This window comes from Mus caroli, chromosome 18 (genome assembly GCF_900094665.2).
Source record: "Mus caroli chromosome 18, CAROLI_EIJ_v1.1, whole genome shotgun sequence".
Lineage (NCBI taxonomy): Eukaryota > Metazoa > Chordata > Mammalia > Rodentia > Muridae > Mus > Mus caroli.
The window spans coordinates 47,836,556-47,863,938 of record NC_034587.1 but is presented as its reverse complement, the minus strand read 5'-3'; the positions used below and the strand labels follow the sequence as shown (position 1 = coordinate 47,863,938).

At 37.8% G+C, this 27,383-nt stretch overlaps 1 protein-coding gene across 1 annotated transcript in view; it reads right to left on the bottom strand.

Moving 5' to 3' along the window:
- Window positions 1-23,950, bottom strand: part of Prr16 (proline rich 16) — a 190,287-nt gene extending 166,337 nt beyond the window's left edge. Inside the window, exon 1 of the mRNA XM_021150622.2 lies at window positions 23,223-23,950. Coding sequence (XP_021006281.1) covers window positions 23,223-23,381 — 159 coding nt within the window. The 5' untranslated portion in view covers window positions 23,382-23,950. The remainder of the gene's footprint in view (window positions 1-23,222) is intronic.
- Between the last annotated feature and the right edge of the window lie 3,433 nt (window positions 23,951-27,383).

Here is a 27,383-nt window from a genome sequence, read left to right as displayed (position 1 = left end):
CACACACACACACATATGTACATATGTGTGTGTGTGTGTGTACATATAAGATGGAAAGATCTCCCATACTCATGGATTGGCAGGATTAATATTGTAAAAATGGCTATCCTGCCAAAAGCAATCTACAGAATCAATGCAATACCCATCAAAATTCCAACTNAATTCTTCACTGAGTTAGAAAGGGCAATTTGAAAATTCATCTGTACACATATGTACATATGTACATATGTGTGTGTATGAGATACATTCTGATTATAAGTCCTCCCCTCTGATTTCCTCATGTCTCTATTACTTTCTTCTTTACAGGCCCCTTTGTAAACTCAAGACCTTTTGTTATTTTGGTGGTGGTTATCTTTTTGTTTCTTTGTTTGTTTTTGGAGGCATATTTAATTGCAGGTGTGACATCAGTTTTGAACTATCTACTAAAGCCTCCTGAGCTCCTCAATGTATATAAGACAAAAGGTAATGACTGCCCTTCCCCCAGAGTCCATCAGTAGGCAGACATTCAACAGGAAGTCTCCATAAACTAATCCCCCGACCCATTCCATGTTTGAATGTTGAAAGATGTTTCCTGTAGCTTCAGCTTCTATGAGTTCATGGCTGTATTAGATACACCATTCCCAGGGACAGCATTTCATAGCCCATGCCCATATTCTCTAGCTCTTATATTATTTCTGTTCCCCTTTCTGAATTGCACTCTGAGGGTTTAGTGAGGTAGTAGCCTTGTTTTGTTTAGGGATAAGCAGTCTTTCATCACATATTCTTAGCATCTTAGGCATTAATTTGTCTGTGTATTTATTGTTACTCATTAAAAAGAAGACATTCTCTGATTAAAGCTGAGAGCACCATTTTCTGTGGGTGTAAACATAAGTATTCAGAAGACAGCTTGTACCCATAGAAGTTTAGCTAGATAACAGAATTAAATTCCCCCTAGAACTTGAGACTTCTCACCCTTTCCTTGACTGGATTTACAGTAGGAGACACAAATTCTTGTGAAGCAGACCTCAAATAAAATTACAGTAGTTGGTTATTCCCATAACAGTTGTGCCACTATTATACAAGTAGGAACATCTTTTCTAAACAGATGGTATTATAGATTTTAGTGACATTTTTGAGAATTCTGGAATTTTGTTTCCTTTAGAAGACATAGAAATATTATGCTAATGTGCTTTCACTTTAATCCCAGGTGTAGGCATTCACTGCAGCTGACTATGATTAGCCTCATGTTCTAGCAGAGGAATGGTTTTGCCAGCTGCAGATTGTTTTTGTGATTATGTAACATTTGGAATTCTGGGGAGTTTTAAGAGGGTCTATATCAAGGTGTGTGGTGTTGTAATAATAGAGTATTATCATCTAGCTCTATTGGGCAACCAAGAAGTGAGGCAATAAACTGTATTGTTGTAGGGGGTAGGGGGTAGTGGGTTCTCCCTTCAGTATATTTTTATGCATATACAAGATGATCTTAACATTGTTTCCTAATGTTGGGATTAAATGAATTAGAGTAGCAAAAATATTTGGAAAAGTCTAAGGTAGGAAGAGCTAGTCTATACAACTTCAAGGCTAATAGAAGTAGACTAATTTATATCCTATGCAGTGTCATTGAAAAGATGGACACATATACTGATGGGAGTCATAAATAGCAAATTCATAGTCCAGTGAAACATCTCTAAATGATTTTCCATAAAAGTTGAAAAGCAAGCCATCGAAGGATGCTAAGGTGCTCACATCCATGGTATTAAATGGAAGTATAGACATCCATAGCACAACAAACAGCATCAATCTTTCTAAAACCTCATAAAATATAATTCAAAGTCTGCTACAGAGTGATGTGCCAAGTGTAAGACGATGGACTTTGGGGGAAAATATAAGGAAACATTGTAGCAGAAGGTACTTCTTAATTAGTAGACTCAGTATTCCATGTGCACAAGGACCTAGCTTTGACCCAACACTATGAATGTAAAGTAAAATGTTCAATACACAGGGCAAAGCAGAGAAATATTGTTATTTACATTAGGCATGATGCTATCGGTATCAAGTGTAATAAGTTTATCATAAAACTATACATTTGATTCACCCAAAATTCCGTGGGAGAAAAAAAAACCCTCAAACCATTGCTATATTAGAGATGATATATTGGAAAACCTTAGACAAAGTATGTAAAGAACTGTCTAAATTCAACAGTAAAAACCAAAACCAAAACTAAAATTTTTCAGAACAGACAGAAAAAAAGACTGCCCATCAATGAAGACTGGGACTCAACATCATTGCCAACAACTACTGTGAACCAAACCCATCACTCTTCCCAGGATGCCAAAGATAAACAGCAGAATTCAATGCAGGTTAAGAGAAAGAGAGCAACTGAAACTTGAGCACATGCAGAGCAAGTCAGACTGAAAAAAATGATACAACCCCAGTGGAACACAGTTGATCTGGAACTGCAGCATGATCTGGAAATTACATGCTCGGGCAGTATTTCCAACAGAAAAGGTGACTTATGCTCATTTGAAAACTCGTACATACATATTCACCCCAGATTTGCTCAGCAGAATCCTAAACTGTCAACAACACAGATGTCCGTCAACATGCAAATGCTCAACAGTGGATGGTGCATCTGTACCGTGACGGACTAGTAAACAGCAAAAATAAATAAATTGTTGGGAAATGTTGATTCATAGATAATTATATAAGATGAACAAAGGTTCATAATAGTACATATAATTTGATTTTATATTATAACTATTTTAGTCATTTTATTAGATATTTTCTTCATTTACATTTCAACTATAACTATCTCACAAAAGAAAATTTACAGAAAAAGGTTATGAGTGGTTAGGGCATGCATGGACATGTTAGTGATGTTGGGAGAGTTGTAAAAGACCCTGGTAAAATCCTTTTATTCATTGGAAAATTTGAATCCCAACTCCATTGATGTCAATATCCCAGTTATTATATTTTGCTACAGATTTGAAAGATATTTCCATGGAGAGCGCTGGAGAAGGTCAAGAGGTCTCCATCAATTCTCTTTACACACGTGCATGTGAATCTACAATTATCTCAGACTGAAAGCTTAAATTTAAAATGAAGCAGCATCAACTTATTAAGACTAATTAATTAATACAGAGAAATGTACATTTTTTTCATAAAATTGTCTGTTGCAATGAATACTACTTTTCTGTTGTCTTTTGGCTGAAGGCCAAACACATAAGCAAAAACTAGTTGCAAAACTATAATTTTTAAGTGAACAGCATGTGTTGTATATGTGAATTCAAAATAAAATTAAACAAAGAAACTGAATATTAATTTGTCAGTTGAATTTACCATTTTGTGATAGATTTATGCTTGTGATTATTGTATTCTAAATTCACTGATTTATCAAGTATGCATAACAAAGTTTGTTACCAAGGTTTGTAGTCTAGACAGTAAGCCATTCCTTACAAATAGTAGTTTCAAAATGGGAATAACACTAAAACCTTATGTGTATACCCACTCAGTCTCCTGCCTAAGTTCCTACAGAGGGAGAAGAGACAGTAATGCATAGCATTTGTAAGGCATTGCCAATGCCATGATAACAGATTGCCAAGAAAATAAATTGTGGAACCTTCCTTCTGAAGTCACTTCAGGAAACTTAAAGTGTTAGCAGAGAAACATGCTGAAGGAAACCTAGTCATAATTCAACCAGCATCTACAAGTGTCCTAGCCACTCATGAGCGATGTGCATGTTATATCACTGCTTCCACTTTGAAGATCCCTAGCACATCGACAAGTACACATGGATGTTATAAGCCAACAAGTGACCATGGTGATTGCTGTGGAATTTTGGCACTTTCTGTGCCAGTAAATCTTCTTGACGTTTATTAGACAGTCTTTTTATAAGTTTGCATTAATAATATTCTTAAAATGAATGATAGCAATATTGGGCTGGAGAGATGGCTCAGTTAGAGAACTGACTGCTCTTACAGAGGTCCTGAGTTCAATTCCCAGCAACCACATGGTGGCTCACAACTATCTGTAATGGGATCCGATGCCCTCTACTGGTGTGTCTGAAGACAGCCACAGTGTACTCATATACATAATATAAATAAATAAATCCTAAAAAAAAGAGAGCCAATATTTATATTTTTGCTTTTTTTGTATAATTTTAAAACATCTTCAATTTTTGGTCAAATGCCAGTTATTATACGAGTAAACAGAAAATAATTTTTAAACTCTAAAAGAAACAACTAACAAAATATATAAATTTTTAGAATATTATTTAAATTGCATACCAAATAACATAAGTTATATAAAGTATAAGCAATTTGTAGACTTCAGAATTCCATAGAAGGCCAAGTGCTGTTCTTTCTAGAGATTGCATCATCTTAGTAATAAGAAAATAAACTAAAATTGACCTTGCAGACTTTATTCTATAAATTCAAATGGCATTCTGCAGTTGTATTCAAAATTCTGGTGGAAAGAGGATATTTTCTGTAACCTTGTGTTTTTGAAGTTTACAGCTTTGGGGGATGGAAGTTTCTTTGATCTTTTAGTGTTTCACAAGACAGTCACAATGCCTTAGGAAGAGTTTCATGCTTCAAGCAGAGGCGCATGCTCATTTGGATAAATGGAGTAGCTGGGGACTTATTTTACTAAAAGCAACCCTTACTGATACACATGCTTGTTTCATAGACATGATTCTAAGATGTTCGTTTGCTCTCTTTTTCTGTTCCACACTAGGGCCAGAATACAAATCTCAAAGGAAGTCTGCTGCCCATTCTGATTGGGTGTCTGCAGCTTACTGTAAGGAAATACGCTTGGAAATGTCCTGAGCTAGGTCAGACTAGGCTGAAACTCAAAAACTATACTAATTTCATTTTGTGTTTCTTGCTCACACGAGTTAAGAATTGCTTGGAGAATAGCAGATATCTACTTTTGCCTGTGATTTTGTGTTCTGAGTTCCACTTTGGCATTGAAGTATTCAGAAATGCTCACCACTGCAGACTAAAGGGAATTTTTTTTTCTATTTACAGTTTTACTGACAAGTACAGTCAGAGTGATATAGCCTTGATTTGATATAGACAAAAGGTTCCGCAAAAGGTGAGTTTTTGACACCTTTCCTGACATGCATTCAATTTGCAAGATCGTAAACAGTTCTTCATAAAATCAATAATTCTGATTCAGAATCTCAGGAAAATTTTTCTTTTAAGAGATTTATGTCTTATTAATTTTATTTATGTGTATGTGTGCATGGTCTGTGTGGGGGAATGCCAAGTGTGTGCAGTTGCCTAGAAGTGGAAGACAGAAGAAAGCATGAGACCCTTGGAGCTAGAGTTACAGGTGCCTGTGAATCACCTGATTTCAGTTGTAGAAACTGAATTCAGGTTCTCTGGAAGAATAGAAATTGCTCTTAACCATTGAGCCATTTCTCAAGCATCCCCTACCCCAACACTATCACCAAAAACCAGAATCTGTATCCTCCAGCATTTGGAAAATAATATCAATGCGTTGCTTGTCTTCTCTGTGTATGTATGAAACTCTGCAGATATACACAGGTGCACATATATGTGTGTTTATATGTGAAATCCTGCAAAATTAACATCACATAAACCTTAGTACAACTATAATCCAGTGGAGTTGTGGTTAGGATACTTCTGAGCTTTCGCGTTCCAACTGATTTCATTTCCATTTTGGTTTCAAAAAGCTTCATTCCCTTATATTTCTTGATGGAACACACTTCTATATATGGACAGGAAATCTATTTTGTTTGCAGATTAAAACATTCATCTTGTTATTTCTTCTTACATTTCTCCCCTGAAACCATAATAGCAGCACAGGAGTCCCAGAATGACCCACTAGAGCACAAGTCCTCACTCTCTGGCTTTAGAGAGTGCTTTTATATTGAACAAAATGAACTACTGTTGAGTTACATAACCGAGACCAGGGTAGTTTATGATTATGTCATAAGGCACCATGCTGCCAGCCTATACAATAGCTAGAATCAATCTCTCTCTCTCTCTCTCTCTCTCTCTCTCTCTCTCTCTCTCTCTCTCTCTCTCTCTCTCTCTCTCTCTCTCTCTCTCTCTCTCTCTTTCTCTCCTGTGTATGTGTATGTCTGTGTGTAAACTCTTCTAGAAATAAAAGAGATCCTCCTGCCTCTGCCACCTAAGTGCTCCAATTGATTATCATAACAGATGAATTCTGAAATAAGAAAAGTGGTAAAAGTAGAGCTGACACAGAACTTTAAGTACAAATTCATTTATTCAAATTTCTTATTCACTCTAGACCAGCTAAATATCCTTGTCAAGAAAAAAAATCTTGGAAATTTATGTGTACAGACCTATATTTTATTTAACATTTTATAATACTACTATGGGGTAAGCACTACTTACTGTATAAAATGTCAACAGGATTTTATATATATATATATATATATATATATATATATATATATATATATATATATATATAGAGAGAGAGAGAGAGAGAGAGAGAGAGAGATGATGATGATGATGAATCTGAAATGTCAGATGCATAAGATATACATTCACCAGGGTCATGGGTCTTTGCACATTCCTTGTGAAATTTCTTAATGAAGTAAATTGAGGTGAAAGAATATGCTCACTGTGGGAAGCACCATTCTCTAGGCTGCATACAAAGGAGATGGCTGAGAACAAGAATTTTTCATTATGATTCTTTACTTTGGTTGCAGTGTAGCAAGCTGCCTCAGGCTCTTGTAGTTATCTGTGACTTCCCCTCCTGTGATTTTCCTGCTGGGCTGTAAGCCAAAAAAAAAAAAAAAAAATCCAAAACAAAAAATTCCCACACAAGCCCTTAAGTTGTTTTTACTGTAATCACAGCAACTGGACAAGAAAGTAAGGTAAAATTTAACAAGTGTCAATTTCTCTATCTTTATATGAAACATTTATATTTGTAATTTTTACTCCCAGGTTAAACTTTGCTCATAAACATTAAAATTGTGTCAGTCTTAGTAATAACAACCAAAGAAAAGAATCATGAGCCATTTTGTATCAGAATGATAGATGAGATACTAAATCAGATTGGATATTTCTTGGTTTAATTGAGGGTTGTAAATCAATTTGACTATAATGATTGAACTATTGCTTAATTAACTTTATATTTTTTTGCAAATAATATCATTCTAGAAATGTTTCATAAATTTAACTTAGTTTTATTAAAGTGCTACAATCAGGGTTTTTTTTTTTTATCATTAACCAAATACTTTTTGTATGACACTAAAAATAGAGCATGTTGTAGGAAACTTTTCTTAAATTCAAAGAAACATCTGATTTTAAAATTGTGACTTTATTTGCGTGAATGTATTATATTCTGACTATATTGATAATTGTGATATTCTTTCTATAATTTAAATAAAGATGAACATAACTCATCATTATTTTCATCTTTACTTTTAACAAAAACAAAAACTCTTGCAAAGGCTACTAGCAGAAGTTACAAAATCCTACGTATGCTAGACTCCTATTCTGCTAATAGAGAAAGCAAATATCCACAGTGGTATATTTGTTAATTTTCCCATTGCTCTGACAAGTTTCTGGCAGAAACAACTTTAGGAAAAAGGAATCATTTTAGCTTACCACTTCATACACATATTTGCTTGTAGCATGGCCTGTGGCAGAAACTCTTTCCATTGAGAGTCTGTGGTAAAGGCTGTTCTCACTGTTTGCCAGGCAGGAAGAAATGAACAGAAGGGGAGGGACAGAGATAATAGTCCTACCCCATATGACCTACTTCCTCTAGCTATATTCACAATTCTGGGTTTCACAAACCAACCAAAATAGCCCTGCCCTCTTCTTCATCCAACCCATGCAACCATCCAATGACAATGCTTTGTGGTTTTTTTTTTTTTGGGGGGGGGGTGTTTGTTTGTTTTTTGTAGGTTTTTTTTTTCCTTTTCCTTTCTACCACTTTGATCTAATGGTAGGTCTGTTCTCTTCTTCTTTTTTAAAAAACAAACAAACAAACAAACAAACAAACATTTTAAGACATCAAATCTTTTTCTTCCTTAGTATTTGGGGGGGGGATTATTTTCACAATCCAATAAGAGCATTAGCATGACTAGCAACATTTCAAATCTCTGAAAGCTAGACTGTACTGCATCAAAGCTGCCTCTATTAAGTAACACTAAACTGCTTTTGCACAACTTAGAACTTTTTTTTTTGGTACCTTGTGGAAAAACATGCACTAAGGATGAAGATTCTTCTGGACAGCTTCCTGAAAGCCCTCTACCTCTCCTGGAACATGCTAGAACATCACTGGCCAGCACAGCTTTCACTGAGCTGTGAGACTGACGTAAGCTAAGAGGTTACTCGTAATATAATCCTTTGATTTGTGAATATTAGTAACCTCAGGAAGCAGATGGAGAAATCTCAAGCATTCGTGATTCATGAAACAATCAAGGATGCACACACTGTACCACGTTATCCTCTACATTAAAATTTTATTTCTTGCCAGGGTATGCAACATAACAGATATAATCAAGGATTAGGCACCCAAACCAAATCTGGAAGAATTCTAAAAGGTGCCTACTAAGTTTTGAGTTCTATTTTAAAGTGTATCAATCTTTATGGTATACTACCAAATAGCGAATAGAAATTTCAAGCAGTATCTCTGATAATCATTGAAAAAATTTTATTCTGTTTTTTGCCTTTGGTTTCTTATGGTATTTTGTACACATATATAATGTTGCTTGGTCTTATTCACCCTTTATCTCTCCCTCTTCACTCCAATTCCTGCTGATCCTCATCGTTTCCTTAATGATTACCCTCCCTTTCTACCAGGAGCATGAAATTGTTTCCAGCTACAGAAAATATCATCGCATTTTCCCTCAGCAATTACTAACTGCATGCAAATCTTCAGAGAGACCCTCATGACCATCCTTCCTGCTTCAGGACAGAATGTTGTTAGGATCAATCTTGGAGACCTTGTGTGGTGAACTCAAAGGTACCAAAGCCTTGTCATGCTCAGAAGCCAGACGGAGGGTAGTGGTGTTGAGTACTCTTTTCTTATGTTTTAACTTTATCTAATAATAAGAAACTGAAATTCAGTAAATATTAGTAAATATTAAAATGGCTTAAAAACTATACGTCACGTTGCTTCTGTGATATTGTCAGTTAATTTAGAAAAGAAATGTATACACCAGACTCTAATTTTTAAAAATCAGAAAATAACAAATGAGTTTTATGGCAGAAAATAATCTTTTACATGTGTTAAAATTATTATTAATCCATGTTAAATAAGGATTTATCTTTCATTTTACAACTTTTCTTCTGTAGATTTTACATTTATTTCACAAGAGAGTTTGAAAGGGATTGTATTTACCTGACATTTCATTATATTATACCAAAATTCCATCATTAATGTTTTTCTATCTATATTCAATTCATATAGTAAAACAGGGGTTTTTTTCCGCTTGCATATCTTTTAAATGTGAAAAAATAGCTGATTACTTTCAAGTTGCAAATCAAAACTCCTGACTGAAGGTTTACAAATGGAGGAAAGATGTAGGGATGGAGATCTATTTGTGCCCCTGACAGAAGTACACAGATTCTACACATGGGCGTGGGAGAGCCAGGCCTGTCAGCATCCTCAGAGAAGGGAGATGGTGAATTCTGAGAGGTTAGGACTATAACAACATCATTTAAGGAAAACAAAACAATATTAGGGGAAAACCCTGTTTCCACATAACTGTCTGTACAGAAGTGACAACAGGCTAATTGTGAGTTTCCATATTTTCCAACACTAGAGGGGGTGTGTAAGAGAACAAAACAGGAAACTGAATACAGAGCTTCTGCAGTCCCTCGGTCTTTCACGTATTAGGTCTCACTCAGTTGTTCATGCTTGATTCTCAAACAGAGTACTAAAATTTTATTCAAACAGGATCCATTGTCAACTTTTAAATGTCTTTTCCATTTTACTTAAAATTTGCAAAAGTTAATGAAAAGAAGATGAACAGTATTCAAGCAGGAATAAAGGCCAATGTTGTTTTGTAGAAAGTAAATATATTCTCTCTCTCTCCATTTCAATTTACATTTTATACTTGAAAAAATAGAATTTTAATTGAGTGATTTAATTGATCATGCTATTGTTTCAAATATCTTAATGTGACATTCCTGAATTAAAAAGCAAATGAGACTTCTCAATTGTATTCCCTACCAAATTCATGGCTTAGGCAGGATTTGTTGAGAATTTCAATAGTGAAGGGGCACTTTAAGAACCACTGGACTAAAGATGAGAACAGTGGAGATTTGATAAGGTTTTGTTTGCTTTGTCTTGTGTAATTTAGAGTTCTGGCCTATAAAGCATCATTCAGCTTGACAGCATTCACCAGGAAGACCTTTGGCCATTTCAAGGAGAGAATGTTCTTCTATTGTGAAATCAAAGAAGGGAAAACAGAAACTCATTCAAACGATGTTCATAAATGGATAAGAGTACAAAGAATTCATACAGACTGTATCTATAGGTAGTGAGTATGTGCATTCTCAGAATGTATGGCAAAGTAGTGGAAAATCAATGATTATTTCTTTGAACTGGAAGAGGTCCGGTTTAGGAGAATACATTTTGAGTCAGAAAAAGATACAATTCTTTATTTGTATTTGTATATGGTTCAGTTCAAGGGATTATAATTACAACATTTCTCTCTCCCCTCTCCTTCCTCCAAAATTAACCATGTATCTCTCAGTGATCTTCTTCAAATTCATGGCCTCTTTTACATTAATTGAGTGTGTGTGTGTGTGTGTGTGTGTGTGTGTGTGTGTGTGTGTGTGGTAAGAAGAGGGCATTATAGCATTATATTCCCTTGTGGCTGGAGTTACAGGTAGTTGTAAGCAGGCTGACAACATTGCCCAGAAGTGAATGCAGAAACCACTGAGCCATCTCTCAGGCCTGGGTAGCGCGCGCGCGCGCGCGCACACACACACACACACACACACACACACGCACATCCCTAAGTATAATCTATTCAACCTGTAAAATGTTACTTGTACGTGTGTTTTCAGGGCTGACATTTGGGATGGGAAAACCAGTAGGTGTGCTCTTTCCTTGGAAAGACAGTTCTCCTGCTGAGCATTCCCTCCTTGCCTATAGGTCTTTGTGTAGGTTCAAGGTCTCACAGGGTTTTCCCTGTCCACTTTGGCATGTCTGCTTGTTAGACACATGTCTGGGCAGTCACGTTGGTAAGACTATATGAGTGGAAGATACTACGTTACAAGTGGCCACAATCTCACAGAAAACTCCTTAGTTTCTACAGTCTCTCTGTCTCTCTGTCTCTCTCTGTCTCTCTGTCTCTCTGTCTCTCTGTCTCTCTGTCTCTCTCTCTCTCTCTCTCTCTCTCTCTCTCTTCCCTCTTGATAAGCATCTACTGCAACTCGGCTGTTACTCAAAGAACTTGAGAAAATAAAGAGACAATACATATGTCACTAACCTCTAAGAGCTAGCATGAGAGAGACAAGAAACAGACAACAAAAACAAACTGTGCAAATATGTTGTGCAAACTATATAAAATTCACGAATATCAACAGAAGGAGGAGCTAGGGGAAGGGCTCAGTTAGTAAATTTCTTGAAGCTCAAGCATGGGGTTCTCAATTCGATCCTCAAAATCCAAGTAAAACAGCTGGCACAGTAGCGTGTGACTATATTCCCAGGTCTGGGAAGGAAACGACAGTAGGGTCTCCCTGGGGCTCTCTGGCTAGCTAGTCTATCTGTGGTGACATATGCTTTAGGATAGAAAATGATTGAGGAACTATTTAACCTCTGGCCTGCACAGGAATATATGACAATACATTCACTACGTGTAACTACATATGGAGGTGCCAAAAATGGCCTCAATTAGAGAGCAGTTGAAGTCAACTTGATTGTGCCTATCACTTCACTCCTATAGCAAAGATGTAAAAGATAAAATAGCAAGATTATTGCTGTTTAAGCAAAGACAACCAGTTAGCAATTAGTAAAGATGAAGTCCAGAGAAGTTGCAGGGAGTAACAGCCAATGGGAATGAGAATGTACGGGAGGAGGGGAGCAGGGACCGTGTTAGCACTGTAACAACCCAAGTGAGACAGGATGTTGGCTGGGTGCAAGCAGCAGACAAGTGAAGACCTAGTCAAATGTTGTTGAACATATATATTCAATCAGCCTTTCACATGACTTGGAGAGAATTGATAATTGCCCCCAAAATATAATTGAGAGACATCTCCAAGTGGCATGAGAAAGGTGACAGAGAACAATGTGTACTAGGAGGAAGAAGATTAAAAAGTAAAATCCAGATTCGAGAAAGTAATTACTAGTTAGGCAAATTTAAGAATAAGGGACCTATTAATGGAATTTATTCACTGATTTAGTAAAAAAAAAAGAAAAAAAGAAAAAATGGGAAAATTACAAACAAAGTATAGCAATTTGAGTTTAAACATCTCCAAGGAGGAATACATGTAGGTGACAGGGGTAAGGGTTATCAATAGGTTGAGAAAACACAGCACCTTCAAACACATGGGGAAAAAAATTGTCATAGACTTCCGGTGTTACTAATATATAACACTAACACCTAATATATTACAGAATCCTGGCACTGAAAACTCACTGTTAGATTAAATAACCAGGCCATTGGCAATCTGGGCAGAGACAGCTTTGCTATAGTGATGAGAAGAGACCTTGTTGTAACGGATTTAAGAAAAGGTAAGAAGATATACGTGTTAACAGGACTGTCCAGTCACTCAAGTTTATTTCAAAGGCAAGTTAAGCAATGGTATGTCAATATTCAGGAAACTATGTCAAAAATAGTTGTATTGCGTTTTATTTCATTTACATTTGGAGATAAATCCTCTCGAAAACAATTTAAAAATTACAAGGGTATTGAGAGAAAGGGAAAGTTGAATGATTTCCTTGAGTAAATTAGCAAGAATAATCTAACCCTCCAGTGAATGATGGGCTTTAAGCTCTTAATAGGTTTACTAGATTTTCTTAAAATTGGCTCTTCAAATTCTCCATCAAATACGAGTGATACTTTTTGGACATACATTAGAACAGGAGTCGTGGGTGATCCATGCCCATTATATCCCAATTATATTAGGATGCAGAGACAAGAACATGAAGTTTGAGGACAGTCTGAGCTGCTTAGTAAATGTCTCAACTCCACCCTTATGAAAAAAAATGTATTGAAAATGAGAAAATGCTTGCTCAGTTTGTTGATGGATTTTATCTGCTTATGCTGGTAGCATGGGGTTAATGTTGTCTATAGCCAGTTTATACAGTTCTGGCAGTGACATGCTTTCCCCCCTAAAAGTAATATCCATTCCATTGCATGCTACTCAATCCATGATCCAGCAAACTCTGGTTTCTAATAATTCTTGAGGAATTATTATGCTCAGAAAAATTCTATTTTCAGTAATTTTGTCAATATTGTTCATATCTTATACAAAGAAACTCACCTGAAAAGCTCATTCTAATGTGTGTGAACATTAATAATTTGACAGAGAGTAAAAGGAACAATAATAGCTGATGGCTGTAATGTAATCATTCTTTGACAGCAGAAATTCCCATTGGGAGAGTTGTTTCATAAAACTATGTTAAAGTCTTTGTAACCAGTTAAAATTTTACAATATGCCAATATGATTAACTACCATAAAATAACAAATAACTTTGTATGATGATAAGTTTCAAAGACTTACCCTCACACATAAAATTATGATGTAATGCAAGGGTTACTGTAGATATCATTCAAAGACCTTTTTAAAGAAATAACTCAGAATTTAATATAAAAAGAATAATGGGTTTGTCTTGTATTTTTGGTCATTTTTTATACACTTTTTATACTTCTCTAACCATTGACCCAGAACTGAAGCTTTTCCTCCCACAAGTAAAGTTCTTTGAGGGTAGGTCCTTAAGTTTATCCATGCATGCATCTTTCAAGATTTACAGAACAACAACTTACATATATCAGAAATTCAATACCTGTTTCATAATTTACCAATATACATTGCAAAAAAAAAAAGAATAAAACTAAGAACAACAAAGAACGATGCCATCCTGGCACAAGTTTTAACTACATGCTTAAAACTGAGCTCTGGAAATATTTTATCTCATAGTAAAATGCTATGCTGTGTCACTCGTCATAAGAAACAACAAAATGAATGAGCCACCAGTCACATGTGATTTTGATAATTTCAGAGACCAGTGGACTTAGAGACATGCACACTTAGGAACTTCAAAAATAAATGAATTCCTCATAAACTACTCATGTACTCCCTAGAATAAAGCCATCTGCTCTAGTTTCCATTTCAATTGCTCTGATAAAACATGTTCCAAAACCAACTTCGGGACAAAAGGGTCCATTTTTATTTCATCCTACAAATCAGGAGTCATAAACTATCACTGAAGGAAGACAGGGCAGGAATGGAAGGCAGGAACCAAGAAGCAGGAACTGAAGTAGAGACCCTAAAAGAATGTTGCTTTCTGGCTTGCTGACAGGCTCACATTCAGCTCCCTGTTTATACAGTTCAGGACCAATTGCCCTGGGTGGCACCACCCACAGTGAGATGGACTTTTCTCTATCCATTGGAAATAACAAAACAAAACAAAACAAAACAAAACAAAACAAAACAAAACAAAACAAAACAAAAAACTTCCACAGAGAAGGCCACAGGCACCTTCTCATCCTAGGGGCCTTTGTCCCAAATGCCTCTAGTTTGTATCAAGTTGACAAAAACTAACAGTGTACCATCTTATTTCAGGCACTAGTATGCTGATTTTTTTCCATTTTCATAAATATAGACTGTTAGTCTTTAAACTTTAAAGACAGAGCTCAAACTACAGACTGAAAACATTTGGGTTCAGCCAGTGGCTGGTTTTGTTTTTTTGTTTTTTGGGGTTTTTGTTTGTTTGTTTGTTTGTTTTTAATCACTTTACTTGCTTTCTCCTCATTCATAGAAAGTTCTCAGAACATGAGTAGACACTTAACAATAGCCTGAGTTTGGTTCCAGGAAAAAATATCCCCTATTTTAAACATTTGTTTAGAGTGTGGTATGTAGCGATGACTAAGAACCACTGACATTGAAAGAAAATTGACTTGGTCAGTGCTACTGAACTTGGCATTTTTCTGTCATATATATGGTAGTTTGAAAGCTTGTGATAAGATTTCAGTGTTGTGAAAAAGGAAAGCTGCACATCAGTATACTGTTAACCTTTGTCACAGTGCTAGAGGAAGCCAAACCTGTTAGGAATCATTAAATTTTCTTCTTGCAGATAAGCATACGTTATCCACAGTGAAAAATCTACTTATGCTGTGATGAATATCATGATAACAGTGCAATTGAAAATACACATATAATCTGAGTCATTCCAATTATCCTACACATAAAAAAAAAATGTCCTTAAGCAGTTCCTGAGTAGCCTTTGCACAGTTCGGGAAGAGTGACAAGGATCATAAGTAAATGTCCTATGCTTACATTATTCCTATATTTTTACCTGAAAGTGAGATCTTGGAGTTTAATTACTTTGAGACCTCCTATCTTTCCATCTTCAGACAATAAATGCATAAATACACAGCCTAACGCATGCAATATAAGGCAACATTTGTCTTCAGTTGGCAGGCCACCTCGTGAGTGTATTCTGATTTGGGCATGAATCAGATAAGGTTTTATCTTTTCAGTTCAGTAAATATTAGATTCTGGCTCTTGTTTAGCGATGATATCACTGACTTTAGCCTTCTAGATCGTACAGGAAATACTCATTTAGAGTAGTTTTTTCCCAATGACCTTTCAATATAATAAAATGTGTTTCCTCATATCACACCAGAAATGAGACAACCAGGATTTCAAAGTCAGGCTATTTCTTGATTTTTCTGTTTTTAACATGCTAGAAAGTGAATGGCTCACATCTATGGACACAAAAACACACAAGTTATCATGAATCAACAACACTACACACACTAAAATCAATCAACAACAATATACACGTTATCATGAATCAACAATAATACACCTGTTATCGTCAATCAACTCAATACTCTTTTTTGCCTGATTAGGAATTCAACAAATTCTCTTACTCATCAAACACAGCATAAAGCAAAAACAACTGTCAGATCCCAGCCATCAAGATAGACTCTTGCTTCAAATGCAATACAATAACAAAATGAGTGTTTCCCAAATAGTTTTTTTCTTCATTGGAAAGACCCAGAAAGGTTGGAGCTGTGGATTAGTGATAATGTGCTTGCCTAGCATGTACATGTTCTTGGTAGAATACCCAGTACTCAAACACACACACACACAGACACACACACACACTTGTAAATATAGCATGAGACTCTGAAATCATCCTTCTTGGCTTTTACTTTTATGTTCTGAGCCATGATATTGAAAATTTGCATAATATTCACAACATTCACAATTTACTGAAGCAATTACTTATTTAAAAATTAAAACAACAGGATCTAATTTATTCAATATTAATGCTGCCTCAATCCAGGTACGTAAATCTAAGTGTGCCTTCCAAAAATGGGGTGTGAGATAATAAAAGACTGTTACCAGTAAAATATTAATCCACACAGAAAGGCTTAAATACTTTCTTTAGTGTCTCTCTGAATCTGAAAAGGCACGTGGGTGTGTATTCTGATTTGGGCATTAATTAGATAAGATTTTATCTTTTTTATTTTGGTAAATATTAGATTCTGGCTCTTGTTTAGAGATGATATCACCAATTTTAGCCTTAAAAATATCACGCGCGCGCACACACACACACACACACACACACACACACACACGGTGGCAGAAAAAAAAAACCTTCGATATAAATTGAAGAATTAAAACCTCCATTATTCAGTTAAGAAAATACAAAGTCAAAATAAGTAGAAAGAACATAATAGAGCAGAGTAGAAAGCTGTCTACTCTCCAACACAAACATGGTATTTAAGCTTCACCTCTGCACAAATGTCTATGAGCAAGGAACTTAACACGAATCATCTTAGTTTTCTTAACTGTAAAAATGAGAAATAAAGTTACAAGAATTAGATAGGTTAGTATTCTTCAAAGTATTTAGAAGACAAGCTGGTAGAATGTAACACTTTTCTTTAGCCTTGCTTATTGCCAAAGCTGCTGCTCTTAATGATACTTAATAACTACAAAAGTTAGAAATAATTTGTGTATGTAATATTATCTATCACTGTCACTTACCATATAGTAGTTATACACTGGAGATTTTAAAGAAGACAATAGAATTATATATAATTCATATTTCTCTTACTGCATCCTTATCAAAATATCCATACCAGAAGACTAAATAAATATAAAAGTGTTCAGTACTATCTATTATCTACTTCTGAGTACTATGCTTCATCTTCTCATTTGAGGCATCTTCTTAGATGTCGTACAAGACAACATAAATTCTGAAATAAGAAACGGATGCTCTTTAAAATAATCGTAGCCTTTGTTGTGCATTAATTTTACATTTGCAGCTTTGTATCTTGATATCATTTATCAGCCTTTAAATGAGAATGTACTCATAAGTCAGTTTCTATTTTTATCACCTACTTTTCAAAAATTGCCTGTGAACTGTTTTATGAACTAGCTCTATAAGAAGACCCTGTCATCTCTTTTATGGGTGGGGTGGAGTATGTGTAGCTCAGATTTTTATTCCTTTCTCTTCTCCTAATACCTAGACCTAAATATTTGAAATCCTCAGAACAGCGGTGTAGAAAAACACAATCCAGGTAGCAATGAAACCTATTACATCAATTCTTTTATCTTTCACTTTACTGTTGCCTGAAGCACACTAGTACTTTAAGGCTGCTTCCATTTCTTACCAGATGATCCTCTGTGTTTTGAATGATCTAATTCATTAAAAGAGAGGGAGAGAGATGGTAAGGGCTTGTTATTAGCTATCTGTATAATCACAGAATCATTTTTTCAATAGTATACTAAGGCACCATATTTAAGAAGAAAAAATGGGTAATTAGTGTATTTTAACATTTAGTAAGTGCATCTCAGTATTGGTAAGGTAAACTGTAGTGTAGAAAGGATACAGTGATTCCTATTATTTAGTACACTGTTGGCTTCCATTCAGACATAATTTTAGAACTCAGAAAGTACTGCAGAGATCATATCCCTATAATTTGTTCTAATAATGCCTTTTATACGCATGGACTCATTAACTAAAAATACTGTAGGATTTCCCAGAGCAATAAAATACAGAACTTCAAGAGGATAAGTCAATAAGAAAGACCATTAAGTGGCTCACAAGATGGCCTCGTGGTTAAAGGCACTGACTGCTCTCCCAACAGACTTGGATTCAATTCTCAGCATCAACATCTTAGCTCACAATCATCTGAAAGTCCAAGTTCAAGGGATTCTGTGTCCTCTGCTGGCCTCCAAGGTTCACAAATAGACACATAACCAAATCACATTAAACATAAATCAATAACATAATACTTTTTTTTACAAGAAAGAACGTTCCAATGCAGGATTATCTGACCATTATTAATTCTGTTTTTAATCAATGTCAGATGGATTTTCCAAGTTTTCTAAGTGTCATTTACGTTGTACTCTTCTTTTCTATAAGTTTTATTTACCTTGCACTCTTCTTTTCTATAAGTTTTATATATGTTGTACTCTTCTTTTATATGGAATATAAGAAAAATGATGGGTGTTTTCCATTCACCTGCCTAGTTGTGAAATCCAATCATGAAATAATTCTAGCTCACTAAGAACAGGACCGTTTCTATTTTGCCTCCATGACACCTACTCACAAGCACACATCTGATATAAACATAAATGTTACCTATAGCAGGTTAAAGTTTGTTTTATTCATATAATAGTACTGTGACAAAATTTAAAGCAATGAGATGTTACAAGAAAAGTTCAAGGCTGTAAACAGTCTGAACAAAGAGATAATTCAGCAAAACAAGCCACGATTGATTATGTGAGATTCCTGCAAATAAACATTTAATGCAAATTTTTCACATTTTCCATCTTTTAAAATAACACTCAGACAATTACCAGCATTTTGAATTATTTGAGAAATGTTTTTAAAAGTAGATTTATTTCTTTACTTCTTAGTGAAAATTTGACCACTAACATCTGCTATACCAATGTGCTTAATTTTATTCTTTAAACTCTAGAATCTCAACCAACACTTTTTTTTCAATTAGTAGAATTGAAAAACAGGTATCAAGCATGTATCCCAATGATGCATTTTGTTAATGCCATTTCCTAACTACCTCTTCAACTCGTATACCTATTTCAAAGGGAGAGTCCTATGTTGAGTCCTCTTCATGGAGGTCTCAAATATTTACTTACAACACATAAATGTGTGACATCTTGTACACCAATCCATTTATATCCACCATGAAATCTGGATAAATTTTAAGTTTTTTAAAGTTCTTATCTTAATGCCTTTCTCCATGGCACTTTCTTCACTCACAGGATGCCATACTCCTGAGTGCAAAACCAGTACAGATTTATAAATGGACATGTATGAATTGGTACTACAACTTCAATTTTTTTCTTTACATCAACAGAGTAACCAGTGAAAGCCATGATGACTTTGATATTACTGATGTTTAATGGTAGATTAAACACATCCTAAGTAAAAATTTGAGCTTGAACAAGTTATTCATTTTAGTAACAGTCAAATTTGTCACATGGTAAGTGGAGAAAGGACACATGTAGAGTGCCATATTTTAGGTTATTTTTTTTAATCATAGCACAGAAAGCTAAACGATTAATAATATTTATTAAAGTCTTACGTTGTGCTGAGGTTTTACTCAATTGTGAGATCAAATGAACTGCATTTGGGTGTTCTAGAAATCCCACCTCTCTCTTAATAAGAGTCAATCCTATTATAATGGATTAAATAACCATTATTAGACAATGAATCAGAAAAAGATACAAGGACTCCTTTTACTGAACACACTAGAATTTTCTTACTCATTTTAAGTGTTTCAAACAGCTAGTACAGGGATCAGATTTACCCTGCCTCTCTGAATTAAAAAAGCTACTATTAAAACAATCATGAATCAAAAAGAGAGAAAAGGACGGACTAAATGGGAGAGATGGGAGGAAGGAGAGGGATGGAGAAATGATGTAAGTACACCTTACTTTCAAAAATAGTAATCAACCAAAAGTAAGTCTTTTTTGTTTGTTTGTTTGTTTTTTGAGACAGGGTTTCTCTATGTAGCCCTGGCTGTCCTGGAACTCACTCTGTAGACCGGGCTGGCCTTGAACTCAGAAATCTGCCTGCCTCTGCCTCCCTAGTGCTGGGATTAAAGGCGTGTGCCACGACTGCCCAGCCAAAAAGTAAGTCTTACTGGTGAGATTTGTACAAAATTAAAAGGCAGAATATTTAAATTTTAAGTTGTAATTAAAATAAAAGCCAAAAGAAGTAAACAAATACAATGTAGTGATTAACAACTCTGGGTCAAAATTATTCCAAGCTAATAAATGTGCACTATTAATTTATATAGGTATATTATAGTTTTAAAGCTTAGTATTATCAATAAATGAATTTGAATTTTGAGTGTAATAATTTATATAAAGTGTAAATTTTGCACATTGTTATAAACTGTCAAAATATTAAATGTCACCGTTCATATATTAATTGCAACATTTATACGTACAAGTCTAGGGTAGAGGAATGAACATGCTTTGTATAGTTTACAAAAGTTATCAGTTCTATCTCTCACTTCATGAAAGACATGCTTAGTCGGGTATACTCTATTGTTCAGAACAGATCAAGACTGCACAAGTGCAAGATGTCATAGGTTAAACATGCCCTATAAATATTGTCCTGGAAATAACTCCCATTCTTCCTATATAAATAGCCTGTTTTGAGACTTAGTTTTAGTATATAGGCTCCAAATGCAAGCCTAGGATGATGGTGTCCACAACCAAGTTAGTAACAGTGATATCACATCCTAAATACTCATTTATCACTCATAAATTTCAGGTTTGGGCTGAGTTTTTACCCAAAAAGCCTTGGTAGTGAATGAACTCTTGCAAGGCATCAAAAGATGTTATCACTACCTCTATCTGTCAGGACTTTCCATCTCTTCTGCTGCATTTCTATTCATTTAAGAAGTATCTGGGGTTTTTTTTCCAAAAAGATATATTTTTTTTTAAAAATGAGTACACTGAAAGACCATCAGACTCCTCTATTCACATCTCCAATTCCAGCCCAAAACAAGAAAGAGGTTGGACATTTTCCTGTATTTTTTCATGGCCTTAAATTCCAATAATAATAACAATAATAATAATAATAATAATAATAGTAAATAAGAATGTGAGTAGTGACTTCTGGGTTACTCTGTTCAAAAGATTAGGTGTCCTGACACATGGCTATGGCCCACAGAGGCAGAATTTTGCCTGGCTACCTTTCTTAGTCTCATCCTGTAAACAAAACAATCTATACCCTTCGGTGCTAATGGTTTCCTGTATCCACTATTTTAAATGCACACACACACACACACACACACACACACCACACACACACACACACACACACACCACACACACCACACACACACACACCACACACACACACCAGGGGTGTGCCCAGAGGAACTCACCTAAATTGTTCATTTTTAAAATCATAATAATGTTGTAGATGAAAACACAAACTACCAAACATAGAAAGTAAAAAACATTAGAGAAACATCTCTAGCCTTGGATTGCAGTGCATAACCTTTGCATCTGCCAATGAGTTGTGAAACAAGCCTAGGAAAACCCTGAAAACACAAACAAGTTTCCTGACCCATCACTATCCACCACCACTCTCAGGACCTTGGCTGTAATCCTGTTCTGTTTGCAGAGAAACATACAGGAATGGATTCTCACACTGACAAAGGAACTCTGGCAAGCGATTGATCTTGTTAACAAGCTTTGAATTTGATCACAAACTCAGGTTTTTGGACATAGAGGTAATGTCAGAGAGAGTCCTCACATTGGGGCTGGAAATGACAGGAGGATAATCTCCAGAGGCCAGTCATCCAAACAGCCCCAAATCTCCTCCTTCTTGGCTCCGGAAACCACATTACAGTTTCAGATTCAGGCTATGATTGACCATCCCCTTATCTTTCCTAGGAGACCACCACCACCTAAGAAGTTTGCCTTCTTGCAGCTGGAACTGCAGACACCAAGAGCAGCACCAGGAGCCCACTCCGTAGTGAAACAGCGCTCTGGGCATCACCACCAGCTCCCCCAGCCACTGGAGGCAACCAGATTGACAATGCGACCCACCTCCAGCACGCTAGCCTTCACTGGGGCCCTGGGCCACTGAAGCTGCTTAAGTTACACAGCCTCAACCTGACACCTCACCTCTTCCAATCCAGTTCACCAGGGTTGGGAGGGGCGGAGTACAGAGGGGGTCGGATACTGGCGGGGGAGGGGAAGACAATTCCAGTTCTAAAGAACCAGGATGCTAGAGGAGAGACCACAAAACAAACAACACACACACTTACACGTACACTCTCCCTTTGTAAGTACTACTGCTCAGGTTCAATGCCAAGCGATGACAGAATTAAAGGAAGGAAGTGAAGAATGGAGACACTCAGGGTGGCGCGAAGGCCCAGAGTTGCTGGAAACATTTGGAAAAGGGCAGGGAATGCTTCAGGGATTGCGAAAATGAGAAAGTCCCAGACATCTCTGTCTGTCCCCAAAGCTCAATTCTCCTGTCTGCAACCAGAGTCGCCTTCTTTCTGGTGGGGATTGAGAATAGGGGAGGAGAGCCTGAGCTGAGCTTCCCCCTCCCAGTGCCCTCCCTGGCCTGGCCCAGGGCCCAGAAGCCGCCCCCCTTCAGCTCAGCTTCCAGGGGCTGCCAGGCCAGGGACAGACTTGCCAAAGGATTCTAGGGGAGCAGCAGGGCAGGCAAAGAGCATCACACTGGCTCTGGCCAGCCTATGCTCATGTCTTTTCTGGTCGACACACCCCCAGTTAACCCCTTCCCCTGACACCACTGACAGTCCCATGTAGACAGTAGCTTGCCTCCATCCCTCCCAGCAACCTATCGAATTCATCAATTAAAACACTAGTTGATTTCTGTCTGATTAAAAACGAGAGAGAGAAAGTGCTCCAACTCTTCTCACGAGTAGCCCGGGCAAAGAAAGTCGGTCTGCAGGCATCCCTCCATAGTTACCAGGAGTTTGGAAATGCTGTAGTCCCAAGCCAAAAGGGGGACCGGACCCACCCGAGGGGCGCGGGGAGCCCCACTCCCTCCCCCACACCCCCACCTCTCACCTCCTTAAGTTCTTTGGCCACGTCCTTCAGGTCGCCCAGGACTAATTCCAGATCCTCCACTATGATCTTGATCTGCTCCTTCACCTTGGTTTTAGAGGCTGCCGGCGGTCCCTCGGCTGCGGAGGACGAGGAGGGGTTCCCCTTGGACTTGGCTGACATTCTTCGGTGGGGCGAGCAAGCCAGGTCAGGACAGGCGAGAGAGCGGAGGTTGCTGCGCGCCCGGGTCCCTGGCGCTGCTCCGGCCGCTCCCACCCCAGTCCCCCCACATGTCGACTGCTCGGCGGGCAGCCGCGGGTGGCTGCGCGGTGCGCTCGGCCCGGCGGCCGCACTGTGGTGCTGCCATCAACTCCCCGAGACGAGGCGCTCGGCGCTGGGCTGCAGACGGGCGAGCAGCGCGCCTGCGCCTCCTCCCGCCGCCGCCCGCTGCTCGCGCGCACACTCGCGGGTGGAGAGGGGCTGCGCGGCGCCGCCGGGGGCTGTCAGCTGCTCCGCCCTGGGTACATCCTGCTGGGGTCTCTCCCAGACCTCTTCGGAAGCGTCAAGGTGCCCGGGGACAAGTTTGCAAGTTCTCCACCCTTACATCCTCATTCCGAAATGTCCCTATCACCGCAGCCTGCAGCTGCGTGTCTTCTCCCAACCAGCCAGGACTCCTTCAGCTTCATCCGGCCAAGACCTGGCAACATTCTTAAGAAACTACTATCTGATCAGGAGATTGGAGTCCCAGTCTGTAAAGTAACCCTAAATGTTTATCCAGGACCAGGGAATATCCAAGAACCTCCAATCACTCTCCTGGTGACCAAGTTAAATAGACTTCTGCAGCGGGTCAAGATTCAGGGGGTGGGGGGCAGAGCTAGGACATCTCAACACTTGAAATCCTCAAAATATACTACTGTGCTTGGAAAAGGTAGGCTAATACTACAACGCCAATAGAAGATTTATTAATGCCCTGGCACCAGAAATCCCCCTTGAGACTACCTGAGTCATCTTGGTTGCATTCTTATCTATGCAGAGTCTCCCTCCACCCCCTTCCTCTCTTGCGACCCATGCTAGGGAATGTTTTTGATGAGGAACATCTCCAAAGAGAGCGTGATAAGAGTTTGACTCTAACTGCTCTTCTATAAGCACTTTTGTCTTCCAAGTCTTGTGCTTCTAAACAAATAGGAAACAACTTTAAGATTGTTTAGGAAAAGCTACCTAGAAAAGATAATTAATAGGGTGCCTTCAGCTCATCTCAGGAGGTGCCTACATCTCATTAGCTCAAGTTTTAATTTCCTTAGTAGCAAGCTCATGGGCTGCTAGCTACTGGCAGGCCTGCTCTACTCTGCGACTCCCAGGAACACATGCCTTTTAGAGGCTTGCTCCTGCCTTAGCTGGACTCCAGGTTTTGATTCTCTCACTTCAAGCCTGGAGAGCCAAGGGCATGCTTTACACGTGAAACATACCTGACAGCCCCTCTCTTGTCAGTTTCCTGGGCTCCTAATAACCAATCTTCAAGTGGGTGGTCCCTCTGCACAGTTATATATGAATTGTGATTGGAGGAAATAAAGAACACGTTTAAGCATAGACATTACAAAATGGTGTCAAATGGATGGGAAAACATTAAACAAATAAACCAAGAACACAGAAGGAAGGTGGGAAGCAGTTAACAATATCCAAGAAACACAGCAGTAAAATAATAAAAGAACCATGTGACAAACTAGATGGGGGAAGCATTAGATGTCTAACATGCTGGGGTTCCCTAAGGAGAGGGAAAGAGTTGGGGTGTCCCCATTTCTTTCACCACTTTCCATCCTTTATGAAGCTATAGCAGTAAAACTAGTTGCATCTGCTTTTCAGACACCACCCCTGGATATTCCAAATCACCAATGTACTCCTGAGTTCATATCTGAGAAAAAAAAAATAGATGTTAGAGACTGCAGGAGCTAAGGGGAGAAATGAGAAAATGGTGATCACCAAAATTAAAATTTGGAGTCTTGGTCATGAGTGAGGAAGCCTAAGAAGTCAAAGCACAAGGGTCTTGGAGAAGGGTAACAGAGAAGAGGAGAAGTGATCTCCGTACACATTATGAAAACATTTTCTCAAAATAAGGTCAATGTTAGACTACTTGGGATCTCTTTCTCAAAAGATTGAACAAAATCAATTCCACTCCATCCACCATCCCAATATCCATTGCTGTTGTTATTAGACCAGGCTGTTTTAGCTCAAAATCAAATCCTGGTCACTTGGAAACACATGCTTGGACTCCCCATTGCATCCTTTCTCAAATCATGACCCTATCTTTCTTTATCTATAATATCCAGTAACTAAAACTGAAAAGTCACAACTGTCTCCCAAGCCCAAGTTTAACTATAATAGACTCCCTCAGAAATCAGGCTCCATGATGTTTGGAGAGCAAAAAGCGCACACACCTAGTAAGATTTCTGATTAAAATGTCTATAAATGTGCTTAGAAGCTAGTGCTAGCTGTGTGTGAGAGCATTATCCCAGACCACATTATAAACTTAGAGAGGGCAACAGCTTGTGAAACAGAGAGGAGTTACCCTCAGTTGGTGAAGTGATTTTGTGCCCAGAATTTTATACACATATTTCTCATTTATGTAGAGAGTTCTCATTTGTGTGCTTTGCTTTGTAGCAGAAAGAGCTGGGTAAGTATGAGAGATCACTTAGTGGTTGTTTCTAAAGTTACATCCCTGTGGTATGGGTTTGTGGTCCTAACCCATTACATCTAATTTCTTTTTTTTTAATTGGGTATTTATTTCAATTACATTTCCAATGATATCCCAAAAGTCCCCCACATGCTCCTCCACCCACTCCCACTTCTTGGCCCTGGCGTTCCCCTGTACTGAGGCATATGAAGTTTGCATGACCAATGGGCCTCTCTTTCCACTGATGGCCGACTAGGCCATCTTTTGATACATATGCAGCTAGAGTCAAGAGCTCCGNGCCTCTCTTTCCACTGATGGCCGACTAGGCCATCTTTTGATACATATGCAGCTAGAGTCAAGAGCTCCGGGTACTGGGTAGTTAATATTGTTGTTCCACCTATAGGATTGCAGATCCCTTTAGCTCCTTGGTTACTTTCTCTAGCTCCTCCATTGGGGGCCCTGTGGTCCATCCAATAGCTGACTGTGAGCATCCACTTCTGTGTTTGCCAGGCCCCGGCATAGTCTCACAAGAGACAGCCATATCTGGGTCCTTTCAGCAAAATCTTGCTAGTGTATGCAATGGTGTCAGCATTTGGAAGCTGATTATGGGATGGATCCCCGGATATGGCAGTCTCTAGATGGTCCATCTAATTTCTAAAGATTAGCCTTTGGGAGAAACTCCTGCACCAACTCAACTTTTAACAATAAACAAAAAATGGCACCCATATATCAATTAAGAAGGCCTGAAGCATAAAGAAAAGTTTTATCTTCATCAAAATACTTCTCCCTGGGAGATGGGAGGAGGAAGTTTAGAGGAGGTAGAAGTTAAGAGAGGAGATTGTTGGTGATACATGCATGAACACATTGATTATCAGATGTAGTGTGTATTTCCAGGCCCTGATTATCACAGACAACTATGCATAATAACTTGCTAAAGACACAGGTTGATGAATATAATCTACAGGACACCTAACTTAGTAGGTCTGCAAGTGGATCTGGGAATTTCATTTAAACAGACTTGTAGGCTTGTGGGTGGTCACACTTTGCAACACATTGTTGGAAAGATTAAAACTTAGGCTTCTTTTAGCTGCACTAACCCTTGTAGATCAGCTATAATTATTATTTATCTATTTATTTTATAGATGATTAAACTAAAACTTTAGGGGTGTGTTAAAGGGCATCTTCAATCTCCACATAACAAACAAAACAAACTGAAAGTTACATCTCTTTTGTGTAGCCCTAGTTGTCACAGAACTCATTATGTAGATCAGTCTGACCTCAGACTCACACAGATACACCTCCCATCTTCCAGGGTTAAAGATATATGCCACCACACACAATAATGCCTCTGTTTTATGTATCAGCTGCTTAGGAATAATCATTAAGTAATACTATACTATATTGGTTTAAAAGTGTTTCTTGCGTGGTGGCGCACGCCTTTAATCCCAGCACTCGGGAGGCAGAGGCAGGCGGATTTCTGAGTTCGAGGCCAGCCTGGTCTACAAAGTGAGTGCCAG